This window comes from Cornus florida, unplaced genomic scaffold (assembly GCF_030987335.1).
Source record: "Cornus florida cultivar Cherokee Brave unplaced genomic scaffold, ASM3098733v1 CherokeeBrave_3.0.0_Hap2_Chr08, whole genome shotgun sequence".
Taxonomy (NCBI): Eukaryota; Viridiplantae; Streptophyta; class Magnoliopsida; order Cornales; family Cornaceae; genus Cornus; species Cornus florida.
The window spans coordinates 76,060,198-76,078,744 of NW_026775578.1; the positions used below are offsets into that span (position 1 = coordinate 76,060,198).

Consider the following 18,547-nt stretch of genomic DNA (forward strand, 5'->3'; position numbering starts at 1 on the left):
TGAGAAGCGCCTCTGCTGGAGCTACGACCACTGTGACCACCTCGGATTGGGGTGTTTTTAGAATGAAGACCACCACCTTGAATCCTAACCATGGTGATTAGATTGTGACTTGAGGGAAAAGATGATTAAGTGTTCGAGTAGACGAGAGGTTGTGTTCGATTAGAATACTTGAAAGTAACTGATGGTTTTATAGTGGAAAAACAACTAACCGGTTAGGAGGTGAGAAGTACTCGAGTACTTCAGATCCAGATCTAAAGTAACCGGTTAGAAACCTCAATGTAACCGTTTAGATGTGATAGGAGTTTTGATATTTGAAAACATGTAACCGGTTAGATGTTAGGATCTGATCGATTAGTTCAAATCTAGATCTGATGTAACCAGTTAGATTGCTTTATCTAAACGATTAGAAGGGGTTTTTAGGATCATGTAACCGGTTAGACATGGTTTAGTAACCGGTTAGAAGAGGGATGTTAAGCAAATGTACGCCACTGGACTACGTTTGTCTTACCGGTTAGAATGGGTTTTGGTGATCGGTTAGATGAATAGTGAGTTTGAGGGTAAGTTACTGGACTCAACTCATTTAACCGGTTAAGAGGAATTGTGTAACTGGTTAGATGACCTACCATAGAGAGGTCAAATTTTAGAACAATTTGTCATTCCCAGTTCTCTTCGAATTGCAAGAAAACTATCTTCTTGAAGTGGTTTGGTAAATATATCGGCCCATTGTTTGTCAGAACTGACAAAGACAAGTTCAATGTCTCCTTTTGTGACATGATCTCTAAGAAAATGATATCGGATTTCTATATGCTTGGTTCGTGAATGTTGAATGGGATTCTTGGAAATGCAAGTTGCGCTAGTATTGTCGCACTTAATTGGAATATGATCAAAGAAAATACCATAATCTTTAAGTTGCCGCTTGATAGAAAGGGCTTGAGCACAATTGCTTCCAGCAGTGATATATTCGGCTTCTGCCGTAGATAAAGCAACGGAGTTCTGCTTCTTGCAAGACCATAAGACAAGTGAATGACCAAGAAAATGGCAAGTGCCACTGGTGCTTTTGCTGTCAATTTTGCACCCGACAAAGTCGGTATCCGAATAACTAATGAGATCAAAGGAAGTATGACTAGGAAACCATAAACCTAAGTTGATAAAACCACATAAATAACGAAAAATTCGTTTAACGGCACATAGATGTGATTCTTTAGGACAAGATTGGAATCTAGCACATAAGCATACGCTAAATATTATATCCGGTCTACTTGCAGTTAAATATAAAAGGCTACCAATCATGCCTCTAAACTTTTTGATATCCACATTTTTACCTTTCTCATCTTTGTCAAGTTTCAAGGTAGAGCTCATAGGAGTTTTAGCGTGTTTGACTTCCTCCAAGCCAAATTTCTTTAGCAAATCCTTGACATACTTGGATTGACAAATGAAAATGCCATCAAGTGTTTGTTTGATTTGCAATCCTAAAAAGAATGTAAGTTCACCCATCATGCTCATTTCAAACTAATTTTGCATACTAGAGGCAAACTTTTCACAAAACTCTTTGTTGGATGATCCAAAAATAATGTCATCAACATAAATTTGAATAATTAAAAGATTTCCATCAATAGTCTTAGTGAAGAGGGTGTTATCAATTTTTCCCCTAATAAAATCATTTTCAAGTAAAAAGCCACTTAATCTTTCGTACCAAGCTCTTGGAGCTTGTTTTAAACCATATAAAGCTTTTGACAATTTGTAGACATGGTTGGGATGATCATAACTTTCAAAACCCGGTGGTTGTTCCACATACACTTCTTCCTCAATAAAACCATTTAAGAATGCACTTTTTACATCCATTTGATATAACTTGAAGTTTTTATGGGAGGCAAATGCAAAAAGCATTCTAATGGCTTCAAGCCTTGCTACGGGAGCAAAAGTTTCATCGTAGTCAATACCCTCTTCTTGATTATATCCTTAAGCAACAAGTCTAGCTTTGTTTCTGACGATTGTTCCCGATTCATCCTTTTTATTCCTAAATACCCATTTTATGCCACTGATAGTTTTTTTTTTGGGTCTAGGAACCAACTCCCAAACTTTATTTCTTTCAAATTGGTTAAGTTCTTCTTGCATAGCCATGATCAAAGATTCATCATTTTCGGCTTCAAGAATATTTTTTGGTTCAAGTTGGGAAACAAAAGCTATATAATTGCAAATGTTACTCATTTGAGACCTTGTGCTAACACCTTTGGATGGATCACCAATGATTTGATTTATTGGATGATTAGGTACTTACTTCCAATCCTTAGGAAAAGTGACTTTATGAGGATCACATTCTTTTGAATCATTTTTGGCGAGATCATCAAAAGATGGATTGTTTATATCAAGATTCTCAATGCTCTTTTCAATTTCCATTATGTCCTCATTATCATCCAATGAACATTTAGAAGGGGGCAAAGGAGATTCATCAAAAACAACATGTATCGACTCGACAACCACGAGTGTCCTTTTGTTGAACACTCTAAATGCTTTACTACGAGAGGAATATCCTAAAAAAATTCCTTCATCCGATTTAGGCTCAAATTTCCTAAGATTATCTTTATCATTAAGCACAAAGCATTTACACCCGAAAACTTTAAAATAGCCAATATTTGGCTTCTTTTTTGTTCCTAAGTTCGTAAGGAGTTTTGTCGAGAAGCTTTCTAATAACAACTCTATTAATGACATAACATGAGGTGCTAACGGCTTCTGCCCATAGGGATCTAGGAGATTTATGTTCATTTAGCATAGTTCTGGCCATTTCTTGAAGAGACCTATTCTTTCTTTCAACAACACCATTTTGTTGAGGAGTTCTAGGAGCCAAAAGGTTATGGTTGTAACCATTTTCATCATAAAATTTTTCAACATCATGGTTTTCAAATTCTCTACCTCTATCACTTCTAATGGTCTTAATTTTACATTCCTTTTTCATTTTCAACTTTTCTACAAAACTTTGAGAAAATTGTGTGAGTTTCATTTTTATGTGAGAGGAAAAATACCCAAGTAAATCTAGAGAAATCATCAACAATGACAAATACATAGAGTTTGCCACCGAAGCTAGCTATTCTCTCTGGTCCAAATACATATGAATTAGTTCAAGTGGTCTTAATGATGTTATATCCCTTTTTCTTTTGAATGATGACTTAACTTGCTTTCCAATTTGACAAGCAGTATAAGTTTTATCTTTGGCGAAATTAGTCTTTAGAAGGCCTTTGACTAACTCGTTTTTAGAAACTTTGAAATAAGATCCATGCTAGCGTGACCTAATCTTCTATGCCACAATCAACTATTTTCATTTGAAGATACAAGGCACTTAACATCTTGATCATGCAACTCACATAAAAGCAAAGTATAAACATTTCAATTTCTTAAAGCATGAAACACTTCACTTTTATTCTTTTTAACAATGCATTTATCCGACTTGAATAGCACATCATAACCTTTATCACATAGTTGACTAATACTAACCAAGTTATGTTTTAAACCTTTCACAAGTAACATATCATCAATAGATAAGGAAGAAGAAATACCGATGGATCCAATGCCAATAACCTTGCCTTTTGAGTTGTCTCCAAACGTGACGCTTCCTCCTTTGTGAGGCTTGATAGATAGAAATTTTGAACTATCTCCCGTCATGTGTCTTGAGCAACCACTATCAAGGAACCACTTGTCCTTAGATGATGAAGTTTTCAAGGAAACCTACAAAAGGAATTTAAGTAATCTTCTTTTGGTACCCACCTTTTCTTAGGTTCATGGGAGTTAGGAAGAAGCATATATGTTCTCTTAATAACCCAAATTTCTTTTGTCTTGCATGGTCTAGTGGGATAATAATTAATCTTATGTCCTAGCCTTTTACAATAATTGCATTTTGGATTTTGAGAGGAATTTTTGACAATATAGTTGTTCAAGGGTTTTCTCTCCTTTATTAAATAAGAATCTTTGTTGTAAGGATCATATCCTAGCCCATCATTAGCATAAGCATTTCTTTGCAGACCAAGCATAAGATTTAAATTCTCTTTACCTTTTGTAAACTTAGCTAAAGTCTCAATTTGATCCTCAATTATGATTTTCAAGGATTTATTTCGGAGACTAAATTACTAGATGCCAATTCTTTAGCTAACTCACATTCTTTTTCCTTTTTCAAAGCTTCATTTTTAAGAAGAGATTTTTCAAGTTTTTGAACAATAATGTATTTTTTCCTTTTAAGACTAGCACATTTTTGAACCATTTTGCCTAATTCATCATGTAGCTCTTTAAATGCATCAAGTAAGTAATTATGAGCATCAACTAATTCATCATAAGTAGTTTCTAAGTCAAATAAGTCATGGTTACAGTTTAACTCATCTTCATCAGCCATGAGATCAAAGATTGACTAATTCATTAAATTCATCATCACTTCCGGATCCATTTGAATCGTCATCCTCCCATGTAGCACGCATGGCTTGAGCTTTCTTTTTCTGTTCCTTTTCATTTTTGTAAGCAAAGCAATATGATTTGAAGTGTCCTAGTTTTCCATAATGAAAACATGTAGGTGCTTCTCTTTTTCCTTGCTCACTTGACGAGCCACTTCTTTTGAGATTGTTGCTCTTTTGAAATTTCTTCATTTGAAGAACTCTTCTCACAGTTTTGGTAATGAGTGCAATTTCTTCTTCTTCTTTATTGTCAAGAGCTTTCTCAACTTCAACCTCTTTTGTAGTGGCTTGAAGAGCTAGATCTTTCTTGTGAACTTCTTTGTTGTCATCTCCATCATTCATTTCTAGTTCATATGCCATCAAAGAACCAATGAGCTCATCAATAGGAAGTGTGTTGAGATTTTTGGCTTCTTGAATAGCGGTCTTCTTAGCTTCCCAATTCTTAGGCAAAGACCTGAGGATTTTTCTCACATTTTCAGAAGTTGTATATGTCTTCCCAAGAGCCTTCAAAGGATTGACAATGTTAGTAAAGTGAGAATACATTTCACTTATTGTTTCTTTGTTGTTCATGGTAAATAGTTCATATTTATGGACAAGCATGTTCATTTTAGACTCCTTAACATGACTAGTGCCAACATATGTAATTTCAAGTTTATCCCAAATTTCTTTGGCCGTTTCACAATCCGAAACTCTATTGAATTCGTCTTTGCTTAGAGCACAATAGAGATTTGTGATGGCCATGACATTACATTAAACAAGCATACGCTCATTTGGAGTCCACTCATCATCGGTTTTGGGAATTGTTTCACCTTCAACAACTTTGGTTGGAATATGATCACCTTGTTCAGTAGCCTTCCAAGTATCAATATCTAGGCCTCTTAGAAACGCTCTCATTTTAATTTTCCAATAGTTATAGTCATTACCATCAAACCAAAGAGGTCTATTATTAGATTGACCTTCTTGATAGAAGTTGGCCATGATCGTTCTCTAGGATGGTTAGATCTTTAACTAGCGATTAGGCTCTGATACCAATTGTTAGACACTAATTGACTCTAGAGGGGGGGTGAATAGAGTCAATGGCCAATTTTTCAAGTTTACAAATTCAACTTTCAATCTACTAGTATGCAATAAACAATGATGGTAGATAAATCATACAAAGCATAAAATATAAGAAAGATAGGGATAAGAGATTGCAAATAGTGACACGGATATTTTAGCGAGGTTCGGAAATTCCTACTCCTCGGCTCAAGATCCCTCTTGAGACTTCCCAATCTAAAAAAGTTTCTCCTTAAGGGTGGAGAGCAAACCATCACATGAATTAAGTCCTTGCTTCTCTCTTTTGCTAGGAGAACACCCTTCCCCTAGGCTTCTTTGGGTCACACCAACCCTTACAAGTTTGTAAAAAAGTTTGTAGTTGAAATACAAGATTGAATCTCTCTCAAGATAGATATACAGATGTAAGCTCACAAGACTAGAGTAATAAATGAATCAGAATGAAGCTCAAGTCTTAATGTGGTTGAATGAAAAGAATTGGAGTAAATGCTGTTGAGTGGTTTTTCAAATTGCTCTCACAACCGCGCACCTACCTTCTTCAATGCTTGAGCTTATATAGAGTGAGGAGGAAGATGAAGTGCATTAATTACTCAAATATGACTGTTGGAGTAGGTTGAGGAGCATTAAATGTGTAAGTAACCATTAGAGCAATAAATACTCATATTTCAGATCTGTCTTAGCTTCTTTCAAGAACTCGAGTAAATGAGATTGGGTCTCATCTAACCGGTTACAAGATTTTATCTAACCAGTTACATCAGCTAGGAGACTATTTAGTTTAAGATCAACTAATCGATTACAAGGGACTTCCTAACCGGTTACATGTTTCCCCAACAAAAGTGACATTCTATTTTAGTGAATCTAACCGGTTACATATGTTCTCCTAACCGGTTACATCAATGGCCAAAAAATGTTGTTTTGTTTAAGCGAAGATAACCGATTATATATTTCGTTCTAACTGGTTACATCATTGGCCAAGAAAAATTACGTTCTGTTTGAGCTAAGGTAAACGGTTACATGGATTTTCCTAACTGGTTATGAAGGATTATGAAAAGAAGCATCATTCTGTGTGTGTTGATCTAAACGTTTAGACCCATCTTTCTAACCGGTTACAAGATGCATTATGTTAGGTCGAGCTTTCTGCTTTGTTCATCTAACCGGTTACTTGGTGTCTCCTAACCGGTTACAAGATCTAGGGAAATTTTGATTTTTCTTTTAAATGCAAGATTTTGGAAAATGTTTTTGAAGAGAATGCATGAGCTTGTAGATATGAGCTTCCAACTGATTCATGAATTACTTTAACAAAGATCCTAATCACTCACCAAACTATCTACCCCTTTTTCTTCAATTTAATCAACAATGCTTTGTGCTTGAGATGAATCTTGTTTTCTCTCGAAATGATATTTTCGCCTTTGTTTACTTGGTTGTAATTTCTTTGCACATTTGATTCCTTTTCTCTGCATGCTTAATGTAAACGTTAGTCCGAGAATACTTATTAATGTTTTGCAATCATCAAAATCATTAGACGGTCTTTGAATGACCTTTAAGGTCAACAATAAGTATGTGCATCTGATGGAGATAAAGGAAGCAGCCGAAATGGTGGAAAATGAAGGGAATTTTGATGATAAAGTGGGACCCACGGCTAGGATTTGTTTGGCCAAAAATCCATTTGGGTTTAGTTGTTCATGTGGCCTTGCTTTTTATTTATGGCTGATGTAGTTGTTAGGTGATATGAATGGAAAGTAAAGATGAGATAGAAAAAAGAGAAAAATTAGAGAGAGGAAAGATACAGAGTGAGGAAGAGCGCACACACACAAAGGGCCGAGCGTTTGAGAAATAGAGAGAGGAGTTGAGTTTTCAGAGAATGGTCCGAGAGGTTGCAGAGGAGGTCGGGAGCTTGAGGCTTTGATGAGTTAGTGAGGAAAATTCTTTTTCAGGGTAGGGGGTCTCTAATCTATAATCTTCTTGTACTTTTGTGAATTATCTTGTATAAATTGTTACCTAGTATGTTTAAATTTGTATAAATACTTACAAAAAATTGTTTAAATGTTGTGTATGGAATGTTTAATTATGTTTTGAATGATGTGTTGTGATCGAGTATGCTTGTATGGACTAAAATTCATGTGTTATAGCTTACCATGCTAGATTATTGTTAAATGAAAGCATGCATATTTTTTTATTTACTTGTAAAGCATGTTATGTGGTTTAAGTTGAATTAATTATATAAAAATGAGTATTGGCATTGTATGAAAAGGCTTGATGCATTTCATGCAAAAGCATTGGGCAAGGAAAATGGGAAAGTTATTTAAAATGGAATAAAAAAAGGGATTTCTGAAAAAGGATTTTGAAATTAAATAGTTTTGTGAAAAATCCAGACACCAAGGGGGTACCGAGGGTCCGTGGCATTAATGTAGCCTAGAGGGAACTAGGGAGATCGCGCTAGCGTGGATGAGCTATCTGGGCCCCAAATGACGTCGCGGGGCTACCAAGGGTCAGGGACAGTAGCTAATCCTTCTCTCGCGTCGCTGAGGGGCTACCGAGGGACGGGTTACATTAACGGTTTGAAAAGTGAGGAAATGTATGAGATTTTGAAAATGGGGAGAGGCATTGCATGACATTGTATCTCATTGCATAGCATGGTTCATTACGACTTTGATCCGTGGTTGTTGATTTCGTTGCTAAGTTCTCCTCGACTTGGCATGACCCCGTTTCCCTTGTTCCTATTCATTGTTTGGATTCACGGGGTCATAAGAAGTGTGTCTTAGACACTTCCTACTAAGCTTATGCTCACCCCTTTATTATTAACATTTTTCAGGATACGGAAGGGAAGTGGCGGACGACGCTCCTCCACAGGGTCCGATAGGTTAGTGAACTGTTTTGACATATTTTGTAGCTATGATCTCATTTTATTATTATTGCTATTAATTTTTTTTTTAACTCTAGGATGAAATGTATGTTATGTATTGACGTAGGAAAGAACAGTAGCTTCCCTAGTTGACCTCGAGTTCGGATAAGGACCCGGTTAGCGATTCGGACTCTTGGGTCCTAGTCGTTACAAATTTGGTATCGGACCATCTTTCTTAGAATTTTCGAGACGTGACAGGTGTCTCATCCAAGGGTAATAACTTCTTCTCTTCAACGGCGGTGGCGATTGAGACGTCCTCAACGCGTTGACGCTTCAAATTGGGGAGCGAATTGGCAATTCCTTAATACGGCTCATCGTTAGGGATGTTGGCTAGTGCAATTCTTTACTGCAGCTCCATTCCAAAACCCTATTCCAAGAAAACCTCTTCTTCGATGCCGTCGCCTCTAAGCTCTCCTCTAACCTCGCCGTCCTCCACCTCTGCTTCTACGACCTTAACCCCCTCTGCGTCCTCTCCCTCAAGGCCAAACACCAAATCTCCGTTGGAATCAGCTGCATCGAGGAGGGCGAAGAGCAAGTCAACCCTATCCTCGGTTGCGCCTATGTTGCCGAACCTTGGAGGATAGAGGTATTGTGTAGGGTTAGAGAGAGAATGTAAAATGGAGGGTATTTTGGTCCTTCAAAATTTAGTTTACAGGGTTATATTAGTAATTTACACTTTTTATGTATTTGTTGACCAAATCAAAGGTTAAAATAGTCATTTTCTTAGGTAGAGGGGGTGTGCATGAACACTTTTGAAACCTCAGGGAGTGTTGATGTAAACTAGTGAGTTGACCGGCTGCTGAGTGGTGTTGATTCAAACCTCAGGGGGTGGTGTGAGTGCAAATTACCCTTTATTTTTTGATTAATTTCTATAATCTTTTGATAATGTCACACAATAATTTATTTATTTATTTATTTTTCAGAAATCCCTAATTGAAAAAAAAAAAAAAAGAAAAAGAAAAGAAAAGAATGATGTGTAATCATTCTTATTTGTGATTACTGAATCACATCAAACTTACATAACTCACTGAGGAATTTTTCTGCAACTTAAAGTCCCTTCAAATACTATGGTATTGAAAATGTATTAGTTCAAATGCTTCCAACAAAGTGTTGGTAGAACTCCATTGGATTGATCAGTTGCGTGTTTGTTTGCTTGCCCGGACAGCTGAGACATGCTGCATATTCTGACTGGGGATTGTTAATATAATTTGTATTCCATTTTAATCTGAGAACATGTGGGCTGAAATGGATGAGATGGATTTGACGACCTTCCTTTTCTCCTTTTTCTTCCCTTTTAAAACTTCTTGGGACCTGTATATGTGTTATGATAATGGTCTAATCGTAATAACAAAATAGACTTGCTAATTCCTAGTTTCCTTCTGCTTCTTTCAACAACTTGACTTTGTAACCCATGTTTGTAGGAAGAGAGGATTGCACTGTCTCAAATAGCTGCTTCCAAGGGTGATGGTTCAGTTAATGGAATAGCTATTTTCCGCTGGCATGCTTGGCAAGAAGGATGGATATAAACTTGAGTTGGGGTATGGTATGAAGCGCGCCCACACATATAATCATATCTCTAATGATGCCCAAGAGTAGGCTCGAAATGGTGAAAATATACCTTCAGAGGCATTACAAAGAATAAAGGATTTTAACGAAGAATAAGGGAGAAGGGATCAAGGAAGAACAGCCTTTACTCGGTTTCTCTAGCAGGAAGGGTGTATTGACAGCCTTGAGAAGCTTATACTAGGTTTTATTTTTATTTATTTATATATATATATATTTATTTTGTGTGTGTGTGTGTAGACAGCCTTTAAATTTTGGTATAGTTGGTTTACTGGGACCCTAACATCTGTTCTTCTTTTTTTTTCTTTTTTTTTTTTTAAACTGACATTGAGTTGTACATAGTTCAAATGCAATAGATTGTACCTTTATGAATGTTGTTGTAGTGTTTGGGGTATATCAAGAAGCTTAAAGCTAAAAATCATAGATTTGGATTATGTAATCATTACAATTTTTATAATGCTTTTAATTAAAAAATATTTTTTTTGCAACGAAAATTCTGTAACACCCTTAAATTTTAAATTAGGTCCTTTTCATATGTTAGTAACTTTAATTGCTTACGCTTTAATATATTTGTGCTCAACCTGGTTAAACATTATATTTTTGTCATTTAAATCCTTGATTACTTGATATTTAAAATTATATTCCTTGAATTTCATTTCAAGTGCTCGCTTTCTATAATTATTCTGTTATATAGTTTTTACTTGATTTATTTCAAAGAGGTGCTTCACATTTGGGACATTTGTGCTATTATTTAGTTATGTGGTGTTTTTTTCATTAATTGACATGGGTCATACACAAGAGGTTTTGGTGGGGCAAAAGGGAATTTTTTTTGCTACAGGTGGAGAGTTTTAAAATTTTCCAAAGTCCAGCTTTGTGAGACCATGTGGATTTCAGTAGACATTTGTCCCCAGCAAAATAACCCATAGAGACACGTATACCCAAGCCCCTACGCTTCTTGTTGTTTACCTTTTGATATCATACAGCAAAAAAAAAACGAGAGAGAGGAAGAAAGTTTAAAAAATAAAATAAAAAATAGGATAGGATCTTGACTTGTGATGTTGGGTATTTGGTCCCTTCAAGCCAAATACAGGATATATTCGACATATTTTATGATAAATGCTTGTACTGATTGACACTAGAGTTGAGTCACACTCGCTCGGCAAATATTAAATGATTTACATGCATTTACGATGTTTCATTTGACACGTGATAGACCATTGTATCTACAATGGTTCATTTGACACGTGGTTAACCAGTTTAATTCATACTAGCTGTTAAAATTTCTTTGTAATATATTAATACACTCTTGTGGACTAATTTTCTTAATCAGAAAATCTAAATTGAATTGGTTCATCAAGTTTCAATGGACCAGGACCATCTAATAATTTTTCGCGTAAAAAAGTTACACCGTTGATATACGGAAAACTTATTATGCGGTCTTGAAACTATTGATCTCGGCCAATCACGAAGCGACATAAAAAATAAATAAATAAAAAATAAATTAAAAAAAAGCTTATTCAAAGTGACATAAAATTGACACATTTACTTACGTAGTTTCGTGATTGACTTAAAACTGGTCCTCGAACCTATGATCCCGACCATCTAAGAACTTCTAAAGAATATGAGTTACTTTTTTATTTTTTTTTCACCGCCACGACAACCGGACTGATTGTGTGGGTGATCAGGTCATCACCATCTTCCATTCATCGCTAACTGCTATACTGACCAGTTATCAACGGCTGTTTCTAATTGGTAGGAGTAACCGTTCTAGTTGGGGTTTGGGTTCAATGTTTTGGGTTCATAGCCTTGGGCCTTCTAGTTGTTGCATAATCTTAAGGCTGCCTGTTTGACAATTTATTAAACATTTAAATTTCTTTTGAGGTAGATAGTATCATGAGATCCGCAGTCATTTTTAGAAAGAGTTGTCATCAAGAATCACAAGATGAAAGGCCTTGATTAGCAATCAAGTGTCTTAATTTAATAGTTCAGTCATTTCGTTTGAATCAAATCTATAAATGGTACTGTAATTAGTGTGTAGAAAGAAATGGGGACAGTGTATAATAAAAATTTGAAAACGAATAAAAGCATTTGGATACGGTCAATTTACATACTTCTTTTTTGAATGTATAATAACAAATTTTAATATGAATACTGAGGCTGCTTCCCCTATATGTTATTGTAATGATTGTCATTAATTATGGAGGGAGTGAAGTTGGTAAATTTTCGTGATGGAGGAGAAAAGAATGTTTTGATAAATTTACAACAGGGGGTACGAGTTCATAAAAAGACCTGCCTAAATAAGAAGGCTAAGAAGCACAATTTTAGAAAAGTTAACTATTCTATTAAATGTCAATTGTGGACTTTGTATTTCTCTGATAATAATTTTCACCATTGAAAATCATTTACTTTTTGCAGCATAAAATTCAGAATAAAATCATTGATGATTCAGTTTTGATTTGAATCTGAGATGTGGTATATGGCTATCGAAAGACACAGATATGATACCTTTGCAAGTACATTGTGCACTTGCCATTTCTGCATATTTTATTGGTCATATAAGGTGACTGCTTTTTCAATTGCTATCTTTTTAGAAATATAAAGATGCAGAATGGAAATTATCCAATAAAGAAGCATCTAATTTTGCTTGGATGCATAGTTTTAGGCTTTAAATTATTGTCCTTTGAGCATGTTAACATCAATAATATTAGTATTAATGCTCTTGTTTTCTTCGTGTTTATAGATTGATCAGGATGTTCTCCGTGTCGCAAAGGATCTAGTTTGCAATCATTCAGGGATGGAGCTCCAAATGTTGGCCTACTTGGGGCCCTGGGGGCAATAGGAGTGCATCTAGTCATCGCCTTTGTTAACATTGCCTTCGTAAATTTTGCAGCTTAGATGTTATAGCAAGTTAGCATGACATGTTGCAGCTTGTGTGGCATGAGAACATGAGTGGTTTGTGTTTTGTTTTGTAGTTTGTGGATGGTATCCTCTATTCACTTTAAGCAGAAAATTCGTCAATTGTAGCAACATACACTTTTCCTGGTCTCTACTCATTCCCTTCTCTTATTTGATTAGATGTTGTGGTGGAATGTGGACTTATTATTATTATTTTCCTTGGCAAACCAGGGGGAGGGGGACTCAAATATAGGCACATTTATTTGGAAACTGAGTGCTCTACCAATTAGGTCATTGGGTAATGTCCGTGAACGTGGACTTATTTAATTGCTTCTCCTCCTCGACCAAAATTGCTTCCTGCAATCAGAAATTCTTATCTAATCCTTAACACCTAATCCTATTCACTACATACCAACTAAACAGCCAACACTAGTTCGACATTGATCTTGACTCAAATGTTTATCTACCACTTTAAAAAAGAAAAAAAGAATTACACATGCTTTTGCCATGTCATAACTTGGATGGAGATGCAGTTGCAAATGAAAGTTCATGCGAAAAACTAGGTTTGGCATTCATTAATGAAAAAATAAGAGACTCGGAGATATTCTGTGAGGTGAGAAAGGAAATTTAATTATTAAAAGGTAATAGAAAGGAACGTGGACTCTATTGGAATAAGACGAGGATGTTGATAAAGAACAACTTTGGTAGGATATTTACTTGTGATGCATATTTGGTCCCTTTAAGCCAATAACATAATATATTCGACATATTTTATTAATGGATTAGATATCTAATTTTTATAGTTTGCATGTTTATATCCATATATGGTAAATGCTTGTATTGATTGACTCTAGAGTTTAGTCACACTCTCTTGACAAATATTAATTGATTTACGTGTATTTACGATAGTTCATTTGACACGTAGTGGACTAATAATTTCTCGCATAAAAGAGTTACACCGTTGATATATAGAGAACCTATTATATGGTCTTGAGACTATAGATCTTGGCCAATCACGAAGCGAAAAAAAAATAAATAAATAAATAAATAAATCTTATTTACAATGACATAAAATTAACTCATTTGCTTATGTCATTTTGTGATTGACTCAGAACTGGTCATCGGATCAATGATCCCGACCATGTAATAACTTCTAATGAATATAAGTTGTTTTTTTATTTTATTTTTCACTGCCCCTAACCACTGGACCGATTGTGGGGGTGATCAAGGTCATCAGCATCTCCTCTTCGTCACCGGAGTGAGAGAATTGACATTCATCGCTAACTGCTACTGAGCAGTTATCAACGACTGTTTCTAATTGCTAGGAGTAACCGTTCTACTTGGGGTTTGGGTTTGGGTTCAATGTTTTGGGTTCATGGCTTGGGCCTTGCTGTTGTTTGCATAATCTTTAGGCCGTCTGTTGTTGGGCTGCTTGGGCCCAAGGTCATGTACATTCTTATACAAATATAATATTGCTTAAACATTCGCCTTGCTCGTATTGCAAATGGAATCTCACACATTAGATGCTGAAACATGTCAGAATAATAAAAATAGCCAACAACCTGCAGGTGACTTTTTATATATATATATACACAGACATATATGTGTGGGTGACTCTGCGTATATATATATATCTAGAAGAGAGAAAGAGAGGGCTGAAAGATGATTAAAAGAAGTGTTATTGCCTCTTCAAAGTGTAGATACGGTGGTGCTCTCTCTCTTCATAAAGGTATCGGTAAGTCTGCAACTTCTCTTAAGCATTGTGTTAATTTCTTCATTGATTATCAATTTGCTTGCAACAACTTAAGGGCTTCGTTTCATTCCCAAACTGTTAATGATAAAAAAACCTCACTTTACGAAGCCTGTCAGAAATCAACGCAGATTTGAGTTCACTAACCTTAATGATGCACTCGCAATGTTTGATCAAATGTCTCAAGTGCGACCTCTTCCTTCAATTGTGCATTTTAATCAATTTTTAGGGGCCATTGTGGGAATGAAACATTACACCACTGCTATTTCTTTGCTTAAGCAAATGGAATCCTCAATAATGGTAGAGCCGAACGAGTATACTCTGCCATCTCAATGAATTGTTACTGCCATTTGAATCGGGTCGATTTGGGTTTCTCTGTTCTAGGGAAAACTTTGAAGCTTGGTTATGAAGTGAACAGTGTGATGATCAACACTTTGATGAGGGGACTCTGTTTTGAGGAAAAAATAGGTCAGGCAGTAGAGTTGTTTAATGACATGGGGGCAAAAGGATTTCGACATAATACAGTTACTTGCGGCACGATTATAAATGGGTTGTGCAAAACAGGGAACACCAGCGCAGCTATTGAGTTGGTTAAGAAGTTGGAAGAGAGAAATTGGGAAACCAATGTGATTGTCTATATCATGATCATTGACAGTCTTTGTAAGGACAGATTGGTAGCTGAGGCCTTTGACTTCTTTTCAGAAATGATACATAAAGGCATTTCTCCAGATGTTATTACTTACAACTCCTTAATCCTTGGCCTATGCAATTCAAACCAGTGGAAAGAGGCTACAAATTTGTTAAATGAAATGGTGAACCAAAAAATAAAACCGAATGTAAGAACCTTCAATATATTGGTGGATGCAATTTGTAAGGAAGGGAAGGTTGCAGAAGCAGTAGAAATAGTTGAAGTGATGATTGAAAGAGGTGAGGAGCCTAATACAGTCACTTACAATGCACTGATGAACGGTTATTGTTTACAAAGCAAATTTCATGAGGCAAAGAAGATATTTGATTTGATTGTTGGTAGGGGTTGTGCCCCTGATATTCAAAGCTATAACATCTTGATTAATGGATATTGTAAGAAGCAAAGAATGGATGACGCTCTCAGACTTTTTCAGGAAATTTTCCGGATGGGGTTGATTCCTGATGCTGTTACTTACAATACTCTTATAGGTGGTTTTTGCCATGCAGGAAAACCTCTAGTTGCACAATGACTTCTAAATGAGATGCAAGCCCGTGGCCAACATCCTAATGTTATAACATATTGTACTTTGTTAGATGGATTGTGTAAGAACCAATGTCTGGCTGAGGCAATGACCTTGTTTCAAGACAAGGAAGAATGTGGACTGCATCCTGATATTGTGGTTTACAACATCCTCATTGATGGTTTGTGCAGAGCTGGATGCATTAAAGATGCAAGGGAACTCTTTTATAGTTTTCCTTCCAAAAGGTTCCAACCTAATGTTTTCACATATAGTATTATGATCAATGGACTCTGTAAGGAAGGATTGTTAAGCGAAGCAAACATGTTGCTTAAGAAAATGGAAGGGAGTGGTTGCTCACCAGATGGTTGCACCTATAATATAATTGTGCAGGGATTTCTTCGAAAGAATGAGACGCTAATGGCAATGCAACTTCTTCAAGAAATGGTTGAGAAGGGGTTCTCTGCCAATTTAGGTACTGTGAGCCTTTTGTTGGATTTATCAAGTAATAGTGGATTGGATCAGTCAGTTTTGGAGATGCTCAATAAGTTTCTGTGATCACTATTGGGTTCTCTTATGTTAGGTGGAAGATTCATATTTGTTAGCCTTGCAGTGTGCTGTATGTATGGCTTATTGATGCTTGCATCAGTGTGTCTTCTTCATGTTTTAGGGGCGAAATTGTTGTTCCATGAGAAGTACGAAAAAGAGAACCTGAGTTGGGTGATGTTGGGGAACTTAAGAAGAATGCCGGAGGGATTTGTATGAAACTGATTGCTGCTGAAGCATATGGGAATGGTGGTTCAATGGCCCCAAAGAGATACGAGTTTCCAAGCTTTGAAATTTACCAAGAACTGTGTGCTTATCATCTCTGCCTTTGTCTGTCAGGATGTTTCAAGAATGGTACCTCATCAACTTCACTTTCCTTTCTTGTTTACGCATTATATAGTGAGCGTATGCTGTCCTTACTTTCCCTCTTAATTACTTGTTGTTAATAAACTTAATCTTATAACCATCTCATTACGAACCCTTTCGAATCCATCAAATATTTTTGTTGCATCTTCACTTTCCTTCAAATTGTTTTGGTTTACTCATTGCACTGACACAATATCTGATTCCAATCTCTTAGCTTGCAAAGGACCCCATATTAATGCTTTGGGTTGTGGGTTCATTATTGACATAATTGTATGCCAAAACAATTGAATACTATAGGCTCATGGGACCATATCATGCAATAGTGTCAATTGAGATTAGGGTGACTTCATAGATGGACTCTAGGACAGGATTTGGATATTACTTATCTATATGGTCTGATATGTTCTCTGGGGGTTGCATACTTCAGGATTGGCACTCAACTAATTCATCTGCTTTCATTCTTTATCGCCTTAGAATTTTGTGCTAGTGTTCCTCCAGGGTTAAAAATATTCAAGTGTTCTTGGTAAATCTGGCAAATCAAAAGGTTCTGTAGTTCTATTGGTCATGTTATGAGCTTCGGCTTTTGCAACCTATCCCATTGTTGAACCTTATTTCTTTGGTTAAAATAATAACTGAATGACTCATACCCAAGGACTATGATTCATCTATGGCAAGTCAATTTTATAAATTTAGAGGTTCGAACACACACGAGCACACACACACCCACACACACACAGAAAAAAGTACATGTGTAAATTCTCTATTTTGGAGTTGGAAGATGAACTATGTTTACTTGTGGCATCTTCTGAATAGTACATATTTAATGAGAATTCCAGAGAAAATTGTGAAATGAAAAAAGTATTAAGTTTTATGCTAAAAATTTCGATCCTTATAGAAGAAAAAGAAATTTTATTAGAGAGATTCAACTTTATCGTGTGAAAGTATCAAACCCTTACAACAGTGACAATGTTGAAAACATTTCATCTGGTAAGTTTTGTATTCGAATTTTATTTATAATATTTTTAAAATTTTGATTATTTTTTAATATCTATATTAATTGTTTTGTTTTGTTTTCCTAGGCATATGGTAGGACTATTGTGGACATTTTTTTTTTTTTATGGGAAAGCATACTCAGGGATTGACGCTCAACCAATGTTGTGCTACTGTTTTGGATATAGGCTAGTGTTCTAGATAAATCTTGCATAGGTTGAGTAGTTCTATTGGTCATGTTATGAGTTATATCCATGGGCTATGATTCTTCTGTGGCAAGTACATTTTTGTAATATTAGAGGTTTGAACATGTTGACAATTAAGAAATAAATAAATAAATAAATATATATATATATATATATATATATATATATATACACACACACACACATATAAGAATTGGTACATGTGTAAGTTCTCTGTTTTGGAGTTAGAAGATGGACTATGATTATTTGTGGCATCTTCTAAATAGAGGATTGGATTATAATAAAAATGAAATTTGCAAAAAATGTTACTAATGATATTCAAAACACTGAATTTTTAAGTTTTGGGAAAGAAGTGGTTCAAGCTCTTGAGCCCTTGGTTAGAGTTCTTCTTTTAATTGATAGGGATGAAGCAATGGAAAAGGTAAAGGACGCTACAAGACAATGTTGAAACAATGTTGTGACAAGAATACATGGAGCTTTAACATTTCTGAATCCTGCTTATATATGTAGTGATAATTTCATAGAAATCATGAAATGAAAGAGAGTTTAAGTTTTATGCTAGAATATTTGATTCTTACAGGGAAAAAAATTACAAAAAAATAATAAAGAGGTTCAACTTTTCTGTGGCTACGTTGGGG

General features: G+C 35.6%; 2 protein-coding genes across 2 annotated transcripts; both read left to right on the top strand.

Moving 5' to 3' along the window:
* The first annotated feature begins 14,351 nt into the window (after positions 1-14,351).
* LOC132268146 (pentatricopeptide repeat-containing protein At1g12775, mitochondrial-like) lies at positions 14,352-16,973 on the top strand. Its single transcript, XM_059768910.1, has one exon. The coding sequence runs from the start codon at positions 14,929-14,931 to the stop codon at positions 15,811-15,813; it is 885 nt and encodes a 294-aa protein (XP_059624893.1). The 5' UTR covers positions 14,352-14,928; the 3' UTR covers positions 15,814-16,973.
* Positions 15,913-16,359, top strand: LOC132270479 (putative pentatricopeptide repeat-containing protein At1g12700, mitochondrial). Its single transcript, XM_059771661.1, has one exon. The coding sequence runs from the start codon at positions 15,913-15,915 to the stop codon at positions 16,357-16,359; it is 447 nt and encodes a 148-aa protein (XP_059627644.1).
* Positions 16,974-18,547: the final 1,574 nt, after the last annotated feature.

Coding starts and splice junctions, on each gene's coding strand:
- LOC132268146 (XM_059768910.1), top strand. CDS start 14,929: ATGAATTGTTACTGCCATTTGAATCGGGTCGATTTGGGTTTCTCTGTT.
- LOC132270479 (XM_059771661.1), top strand. CDS start 15,913: ATGACCTTGTTTCAAGACAAGGAAGAATGTGGACTGCATCCTGATATT.